The sequence below is a fragment of the Cynara cardunculus genome, assembly GCF_001531365.2.
Source record: "Cynara cardunculus var. scolymus isolate 2C chromosome LG 2, CcrdV1, whole genome shotgun sequence".
NCBI classification, from domain to species: domain Eukaryota; kingdom Viridiplantae; phylum Streptophyta; class Magnoliopsida; order Asterales; family Asteraceae; genus Cynara; species Cynara cardunculus.
Window position 1 is genome coordinate 10,837,418 of NC_037529.1, and position 9,642 is coordinate 10,847,059.

The 9,642-nt window shown below is 35.5% G+C and overlaps 1 protein-coding gene across 3 annotated transcripts; it reads left to right on the plus strand.

The window, feature by feature from the left end:
- Positions 1–1,171: 1,171 nt before the first annotated feature.
- LOC112506786 (signal recognition particle receptor subunit alpha) lies at positions 1,172–5,617 on the plus strand. Of its 3 annotated transcripts, none has more exons than XM_025111056.1 (10): positions 1,172–1,235; positions 1,891–2,883; positions 3,264–3,348; positions 3,431–3,526; positions 3,870–4,022; positions 4,107–4,214; positions 4,658–4,777; positions 4,897–5,022; positions 5,137–5,220; positions 5,294–5,517. In XM_025111056.1, exons 2-10 carry the CDS (start codon positions 1,910–1,912, stop codon positions 5,417–5,419), a joined length of 1,872 nt encoding a protein of 623 aa, XP_024966824.1. In that variant the 5' UTR covers positions 1,172–1,235; positions 1,891–1,909; the 3' UTR covers positions 5,420–5,517. The 3 variants fall into 3 exon arrangements, with proteins under 3 accessions (XP_024966824.1, XP_024966825.1, XP_024966826.1); XM_025111057.1 differs by having other exon boundaries at positions 1,201–1,387; XM_025111058.1 differs by lacking the exon at positions 1,172–1,235 and having other exon boundaries at positions 1,910–2,883; positions 5,294–5,617.
- The last annotated feature ends 4,025 nt before the right edge of the window (positions 5,618–9,642 follow it).

Below are 9,642 nucleotides of genomic sequence, written 5' to 3' on the forward strand. Positions count from 1 at the left end.
ATTTTTTGTGTAATTTTTAATTCAATTATTTTATTATAATTTAATTTAGGTACAATAACGAAGTAATTTATATTTTGTTTAATAATATAATTTTTTATAAAGATAATAATTAATTATTTTGTTACAACTCGATAATTATCCTAATTATATTTTAAGATGAGATATTTATCCTTTATTTGATTATGTTTATCTGCAGTTAGTTATACAAATTCAAACACTGAGCTTTAATAAGTTGTATTTGTACATATTTTACTTGTAATTTTAAATTTTAAGTAATATGCATCAATATACAGTACTTTATGCATAAAAAAAATGGTTTTTAACAGTTTTTGTCAAATGTTTTATAATATAGAATAGATGAATTATTAGAAAACAAGTGTTTTAAACATATTCCAAAACATCATTATATAAAAATCCTACGAAATCCCAACCACCCCATAGAAATTCACAATCCTATATTTGAAGGTTTTAAAATAGATCATAGAATTTCAAATCCAAAAAATCGTACAAACCAAAAACATAAATTAAAATGGATTTAAAAAATCCAAATCCCTTCAAATCCATTTGATGCCCGCAAACCAAACTTATGGACTGTTTACTTACGACTTAATTAAGTTTATTGGTTTATCTGACTTATTCACACATCTCATTTGAGTTGTTTACTTACGGCTTATTCGCACATAATATGGCTTAATCGCACAGATAAAAATAGTTTGTTGTCCCCATTCAGCCACAAAAATAACACCCTTACCCCTTATTTAAAACACCATCTCCTTCCCATATGAGACACCTCATCATCGGCCTCTTTATGATTTTTTGTTTTGATGTTCAAATAATTAATATTGGGGGTAAATCAATCATTTATGTTATTCAGACTGTTGGTTCAGATAAAAAAAATAAACAACACCCATTTAACCAGATAGACAAATTTATCGAAACAAATAAAAGATTTAATAAAAATTTGGTATACAATCCCTTAACCTTATTTTTGAATCGGTTTGGTTTACCACAAAACTTTACCATATGCGTGTTCTTGTTGGGCAGGCTCAAATTGACCGGAAGAAGTCGTACAAGAACGAAATTCGAGTCAACTTTTCACCGTAAGAGACTGACCCACTATATATACCAAACACACGCTTATCTCTCGTCTCTATTTTCTCTTTTTTCCGTTTCCCCCTTTCGATCTTCTCTTCGGTTTCGTAACTTATTTCCCCAGTTAAATACTCAGTTTAAAGGTACGATCTTTCTATTCATGTGTAGATCTTTTTAGTTTCGATTGAAAAGTCTTGGAATTTTACATTCTATGGTCTTCAGTTCACAATTATGAATCGGGTGCAAAAATTGATGATCTGTTCTTCTTTATTCTGAATCTTGGAGTTCGTAAGAGGTTTGAATTCTGGTTATGTTCGATTTTTGCCTTTCCGATTGCATTCCGAGACATATTATGAACCGATCTGACGTTTTAGATTCGAAATTTCTATTGGATCTTTGTTTCTTGGATTTTGAATCGATCTAATTGATATCATATCAATTCGAGCAAAATTAGGGTGTTGAAGATGTTGTTTATGAGCTCGATTCATATGTTAACTGGAATCGGAATTTTGTTTCTCTGTTCTGATCGCGAGCAATTGGGTATCGTGTTCAAATTAAATTTCTAGGGTTTTAAATCTATCTTTACGAACTTTTAGGGTTTGAATGGTTTTTTAAGTTCAAATTAATTTTCGAATTCAACCTGTCAGTGAATTTGATTTTTAGATTCATTCCTTCTCATATGATTATTCCAACTTCCAAGTTAGGGTTACTTGGCACTTTGATTAGATTGGAAACAATTTGTTTATTATGCTTGATTAATTTATTTGGGATTTTATATAATTTTGTTGTGGAATGCAGGATATAAGTAGGGTAAGAAATGTTAGAGCAGTTACTGATATTTACCCGAGGGGGATTGATCCTCTGGACATGTAAAGAGCTCGGAAATGCTCTTAGAGGATCACCCATTGATACCTTGATCCGGTCCTGCCTTTTGGAGGAACGATCTGCTGCTGCTTCCTACAACTATGATGTTCCTGGTGCATCATATACTCTCAAATGGACGTTCCACAATGAGCTTGGCCTCGTGTTTGTTGCCGTGTATCAAAAGATTCTCCATCTTTTATACGTGGATGATCTTCTTGCTATGGTGAAGCGCGAGTTTTCTGAAATCTATGATCCTAAACGGATGGTGTATGATGATTTTGATGAGACATTTAGGCAGCTCAGAAAGGAGGCCGAGGCTCGGGCTGAGGTTATCAAGAAATCAAAGCAGGTGATGTGTAAGCCGGTTACCAGTTTGGGGAAGAAGCAAGGCCAAATGCAACAATCTGGGTTTGAAGGCGGCAATAAAAAAAAGAGCGGTGGTGGTGGCGGAGAATCAGGTAAGGATGGTGATGCAGATGGTGATAATGTAAAAACTGGTATATTAGATAATGGGAATTCCAATGGGGAGGTAGCTAGTAAGGGTAGGGTTAATGGCAAAGAAAACGGTAATGCCAATACTAATGGCGGTGCTTTTGATGTAAATAAGCTACAGAAGCTCCGCTCTAAAGGTGCAAAGAAAGCCAATCCTGTTAGCAAGGTTTCCAAAGAGGAACCTAAGAAAAAACCGGTAAAAAAGAATAGAGTTTGGGATGAGAAACCCCCAGAAGCCAAATTGGATTTCACGGATCCTGTGAGTGAGAATGGCGATGGTAACATGGCTGTTGCACAAGTTGTTGAAGGGGAGAGTATGATGGACAAAGATGAGATTTTCAGCAGTGACAGTGAATCTGAAGAGGATGATGAAACAGAGATGGATACGAAGGTAGATTCAAAGAAGAAAGGATGGTTTACATCCATGTTCCAAAGGTAAATTCATTCCCATCTTTTAGTTTCAGTCAAGTTAATTTTTAGCATCTGAAAGATAGAAATTTCACTCTTCAGATGATGTAAACTTCGACTTTTTTTCCTGGGAAACTTTTAGTGATTGGAAGTGGTCATCAGATTTGTTTTTAGTAGTTTCTTTGAGATGAGTGTTCACAGAAACTATCTTTTCTGGGTTAGAATGGTTATAATCACTCCACATCCTTTAGAAAGGGAAGGAGAAGAAGATATTAGATGGTCTTCAGTCGTATTATCATGGATCAATATGATGATTCTTGACCTCTAATGCAGTTGAATTTATAATCATCCATGAAATTCAGGCACCATTGTCATAAACTAATTGTTTTACAATCTTTTTCATTTAGTATTGCTGGGAAGGCAAATTTGGAGAAGGCAGATCTTGAACCAGCTTTGAAGGCTCTAAAAGACAGGCTTATGACTAAGAATGTGGTATGTTGTGTTCTTGTTCTCAATATCAAGTTATTTCAGTTTCTTGGATGGAGTGTGAAGATGGTTTTGCTGTTTGCCACAGGCTGAAGAGATTGCAGAGAAACTTTGCGAGTCTGTAGCAGTTAGCCTTGAGGGCAAAAAGCTCGGTTCCTTTACTAGGATATCATCGACGGTGCAGGTGAGCTGACTTGATCAATCTCTCTGGAGAATATTATTATTACTTCCCCATCCCAAAATAAATGTCCACAATGACAAGGATAGACAATTTTAGAAATGTGATTATTACACCTTTTAATTGACTAACGGACAATTTTGCACTTAGTAATAGAGGGAGTAATGAATTTCTCCATCTTAAAGTAGAAAGTAGGCGCTTACTTAAGTGGACACTTATTTTGCACAAGCTAAAATAGAAATGTCGACGCTTGTTTTGGGACAGAGGGAGTGTCATTATTTGGTCATTTTGACTATTCCATGGCTGCCTGGTGTAAAGTAATTTGTACTTGATTGAACTAATCACGCAGGCTGCAATGGAAGAAGCTCTTGTTCGTATTTTGACTCCGAGGCGCTCTATTGACATTTTGAGGGATGTTCATGTTGCCAAAGAACAGCACAAACCATATGTTGTGGTTTTTGTGGGAGTTAATGGAGTTGGAAAGTCTACTAATCTTGCCAAGGTAAAGGTCAACCAACTACTTTTGGCATAAAATTATATGTTCATAAAGATTGGTTATGAAATAATCCTGAATGCAATTTTGTAGGTGGCTTACTGGCTTCAGCAGCATGATATTAATGTCATGATGGCTGCATGTGATACATTCCGTTCAGGAGCAGTGGAGCAGCTGCGTACTCATGCTCGGAGGCTCCAGGTATGATGATTGACCTCTGTATCCTGATGTACGCATACACTACAACATAACAGTTTTTGTGGCATGCCAAAGATGTCAAAATGTCTCAATAGGCATGTGTACAGGACTTGAGAGTTTATAGGAACAAACAATTGTGCATCATTATAATCTAGTTATAATTGGGTGTTAGGAAGTATTTGGCATCCTAACAAGTGTTAATGTCATGTAAAATGATTAATAGGATGCTCTGTTTCAAAATTGTTCTAAAATACTTATAGGACGCCCGAAAACGTTCTTTCAACTTATTGTAACACACTAAAAAAAGACACAATTGTTTGATCCTATATCTTCAGTCCAATCAAACAGTCTATTAGGACACTTAAGATATAAAAAACATCCTATAAAACTGATTTTGCTGTAGTGATACCTCTAAATTGTGATGCTAAAATATGTTGTGGTTTCAGATCCCTATATTTGAAAAGGGTTACGAGAAAGATCCTGCAATTGTTGCTAAGGAAGCAATTCAGGAGGCTGCCCGAAATGGATCAGACGTTGTTCTTGTTGATACAGCTGGTCGAATGCAGGTATTATTTATGTTCTAACTTGAGCATTGGCTCGACTTGTAATTCGTTTCAAAACTACATATGGAGAAATCTTTCTTGAAACCAGCAGCATGTTTATGGGTTTGTTTTTGCACTCACAGGACAATGAACCTTTGATGCGTGCACTCTCCAAGCTTATATACGTCAACAGTCCAGACCTTGTACTTTTTGTCGGGGAGGCACTGGTTGGGAACGATGCAGTGGATCAACTATCAAAGTTCAATCAGGTTTGGAGGCTGCATTTCTTCTTAAGACATACTACATACATCATCACATATATATATATATATATATATATATCCTATACATGATTTGGCTTAATTTAACCATTTGATTCACAGAAATTAGCAGACCTGTCACCCTCAGCGAGCCCCAGGTTGATTGATGGGATCTTACTAACCAAGTTTGACACCATAGATGATAAGGTAAAGCATCTTCAAGATATGGTTATTTTGATGTTGTGAAAAGTTGGTTAATTTGTAGAACGGTGATATTTAGGTTGGAGCTGCACTTTCTATGGTTTACATATCGGGATCACCTGTGATGTTTGTGGGGTGTGGTCAGTCTTACACGGACTTGAAGAAGCTGAATGTCAAGTCGATTGTGAAGACACTGCTTAAATGAGTACTGTGCACATGTTTCGGTTTATTTTCTGGATCTGTATCTGTCATCATACTCTTCGGGTTTGCTTCTGTTTGGCTGTGTTAAACATTTTTGTGATGCATACTCCATGAGTCCTTTGTTTTGATGTTGGAGGTGAAATTGTGGTTGAAATCTTGTTCCCATTCTTACTTGCATACATGTGTTAATTGACTTTACAAACCTGTATGTGCGTTAAACTAAATAGATGCTATCATGAGAGTGGAGTTTTAATATGTTCATGAATTTTTTTTAATCATTGACAACAAGACCAGATTTTCTATTTTGGGTGTTTGGGATTGCTTATTTGAAACAATTTATCATTTTTTACGATAGTCCTCATCAACTTATTATAAGTTAGAATTGTTTAACTTCTTCAAAAGCTTATTATTATCGTTTGACATCAGTATAAGTTGTTTATCCGAACACTCAAAAATGCTTATTACCGGTGTCACATCAGAATAAGTCAATAAGTTATTTTTATAAGCAATCCCAAACACCTCCTTTATTTGGTAAACAAACATAAGATTTGGAATTTGGTCAAATGAATCTTTCATTTCAATTCTTTTGGATTTATTTGAAATCGATGAACAAACGCTCCCTTAGATTTGGTGAATTTTTTTTTTAAGATATATGGTATGTTTAGTTCGGAAGATTATAAATGGATTTGAATTTCATTATCTATAAATAATTTATAAAGAAAATAAATTACAAATTATTTTGAAAACAATTGATTATTGTAAAACAAATTTTTTAAAACATTCTTACAAACATTTCGTACTAGAATACTAACCACCATATGGAACTTCTTAATCCTATGCTCCATAGGATTTCAATTCCAAAATTTTCTTTAAACCAAAATGAAAATATAGGAATAAATCATTTATTGACATAAGTGAAGGATGAATTCAATCCATTTAGATCAAGTTTAATCAACACCGCCCACCCTACCACAACTATGCTACTATTGTCAAGTGTCACACCCCCTCTCCTACCTCCACTACAACACCTTTAGCGTCGCCGTCACAACTGCCACCCACCCCAACCCCCAACCCACCACTAACCACCATGCCATTATTGTTGTCGTCACATCCACCCACCCACCCACCTTGGTCACTCACCCTACACCCCCACCATAACCATGCTACTATTATTACATGATAACCCCTAACCTTCCTACTACTGTCACCTTCAGAACTCCTGCCCTGTTGCTACTGTTGTAGTCACACCTACCCACCCCACCCTACCCTACCCTACCCTACCGCCTGCCACCCTTCACCACGATCATGCTACTACTGTTACTCTCACGCCCCCACCCACCCCCATAGCCGACCACCATCCCACCGCTGTCATCGTCACATATACCACCCACCCCGGCTCACCCCATCGACAATCATACCCATATTGTCCTCATCATAACTACTACCCCACCCCACCAACCACCATACCACTATTGTCGTCGTCACAATTACCACCCTACCCCCACCCACCCAACCAACCAACGATCACCATGCCACTATTATCGTTGTTACACCTATGGCCTCCTACCATCACATGGGTACAAAGGGGGCGTGCTGAGTGGCATGCATGAATAGGAGTGGGGGCAAAGTGGTGGTGCGTGGGGGGGGGGACCGGGACGGTTGGGGTGTGGCTGAGGGTGTTGGGGCGGGGATTGGGGGTTGTATAGGGGTGTTGGGGTGGGAGTTGTGACGACAACAATAGTAGCATGGTGGTCGGTAGGATGGGGGCGATAGGTGGGTTAGTTGGGAATGGGGTAATAGCTATGATGACGACAGTAGTGGCATGGTGGTCGGTGGGAGTGCGACCACCTCACCCTCCCTAAACAAAGATAGATATCTCAATTCTTTTGATAAATTCCATTCCAATTCATACCAACCAAACGTATGGTCAAATTCCATTAAATTCATTCAAATTACTTTAAAATCAAATTACTTTGATAGATTCAAATTCCACCAAATTTCATTCGGCTCGACTTTACCAAATGCCCACCAGTGACCCTCCCCTTTCCGGTTCTGGATATTTTGCGTCAACAAACACCCCTTTAATCTCTAAAAACATTATGTCAAACCAAACATCAATTAAATCATTTCCCCATCTAGAGATGACCAAGTTAGACCATCTTTTTATGGGCCTTAATGCGTCATTTTTTTTTAAAAAGTTTAAAGCTTTTTATAAAGGTAAACGTTTAGAAAAACTTAATGAACTTTTCTATTTTGAATGATTAAGTCTCCGAACATTTTTTTAATAAAAAAAAACCCAGAGGACCTCTTCATTTTGAATGATTAATTCCATAAACACTTTTTTGAATAAACAAACCATCCAACTTTTTTGAAATTGATTACCTACATCTTTTTAACCCCCAAAACTCCATGTAACTCGTTAGAAAAGTTTAATGTAAAACCAATTTTAACTTTTCCAAATATTAAATCATTTAAACCTCTCGCCATCCGTTGCTGCCCTATCGTCATTTGCTCCCTATCGCTGCTCATCACTGTTGTTGGCCCCACCATCGATCTCCCTCTTTTTGATAAAATTTTCTTTTGTATTACGATTCTTTCTTTTTTTGATATATATGTACACACATTATTAAATTGTTGTAAAATAGGGAGAATCGAGAGGAAAAGAATAGCAAATCATAAAGAGGGAGATCGGTGGTAAAAGCCAACAATAACGATGGTGGTATGGAGAGTGGAAAACGATGAGGTGGCGAGAGGGAGTGATGCCGTTTGGTGCAAGAGGTTTGAAAGGTGTACGGCCGTGCACCGTAAAACTGATTTAAGTTTTTGTTTTTATTTTAGAATATTCCTAGCAAGTTATAGATAGTTTTTTTGGTTAAAAAGATTTAGGTAACTAGCGGCTTTTAAAAGTCATGTGATTTATTTATCAAAAAAATATTCAAGAACTTAATTAATCATTCAAAATTAAAAGTTTAATAGATATTTAATTTAAAATGAGAAAGTTCAATGATTTTTTTCATTCACAATTTTTGTAAGCATTTAATCATTCAAAATTAGAAAGTTTGTTGAATTTTTTTAAACTTTCCTTTTTATAAACTATAATACAGTTTTTCAAGTATTATTTTAAGTTTTTCAAAATTTTATTTACTTAAACGTATTATTTATTTAAAGTGTAGTTCAATACTAAATTTAAAAAATCGTAAATATAGAAATATGTATAACACGTTTATGTAACGTTTTTCTTAACCTATCGAGTCGAAACTGATAACCGAACCACAGATTGTTCATAGAATTTTTGGCTGGGACCGACCGGAACAAATTTCATTTTAGAAAGACCCATTTGGGATCGAGACTTATTTTTTGCTTGCCCCATCCCTATAATATGCAAATCCCCACATCCTAAGTAGGGGTGTTCATGGGTTAGGTTGATCGGGTTGAGGATATTTGAATAACCCAACCCAATGCTTACGGTTTGGAAAAATCTTAACTCAATCCAACCCAAACCAAAGTGCAACCCAACCCAACCCAACCTGTACAGGTTGGTCGGGTTAGTCGGGTTGATACGGTGCTATATTAAAATATTCTTCTAACCTTGAATATGCTATTTCTCTACTCATAATTTATTTTTCATCATCAACCATTTGATACAACTTATTTATATTTCTTACGTATATCACATTCAGTTAATTTTCTCAATTTACATATATATGTTCACAGTTACTGAATGAGTTATATAGAGATACAAATAGATTGAAAATATGTGTATATGAAAAACATACATGATAATGTAATTGTCTAATGTATATATTAATAGAAATTCAACAATCATATTAAATCAAAGAAATAAAAGGATATCGGGTTCATTGGGTTGTGTTGAGTTCAAATAATAATAACCCAATATCAACCCAATACCTACGGTTTGACAATTTTACAACTCGATTAGACATCGAGTTACTTCAGGTTAGGTTATTTTACGTTGGATTGAGTTGGATTAATCGGGTTAATCGAGTTATTGAGCAGCACTAATCCTAAGCATCTTTGTAATCCAACTATTTGGAGGCTTCAGGCTTTTGTGGTTCAAGGTTGGTTAAATTTCTACATTTTTAAATATTATATATTATATATTAATTTTTTAATTTTTAAATATTAATTAATTTCTACATATAAATTACAACTTTTGTAAATGTAAAATTAAAGATAATAAAAAAATAAATACAAATCTACAAAATG

What these genes read in the sequence shown, in the direction of transcription:
- LOC112506786 (XM_025111056.1), top strand. Translation starts at nt 1,910, where the DNA reads ATGTTAGAGCAGTTACTGATATTTACCCGAGGGGGATTGATCCTCTGG. An exon ending in ATACAGCTGGTCGAATGCAG is followed by an intron (nt 4,778 to 4,896) that starts GTATTATTTATG and finishes TTGCACTCACAG; the next exon opens with GACAATGAACCTTTGATGCG. An exon ending in AACTATCAAAGTTCAATCAG is followed by an intron (nt 5,023 to 5,136) that starts GTTTGGAGGCTG and finishes TTTGATTCACAG; the next exon opens with AAATTAGCAGACCTGTCACC.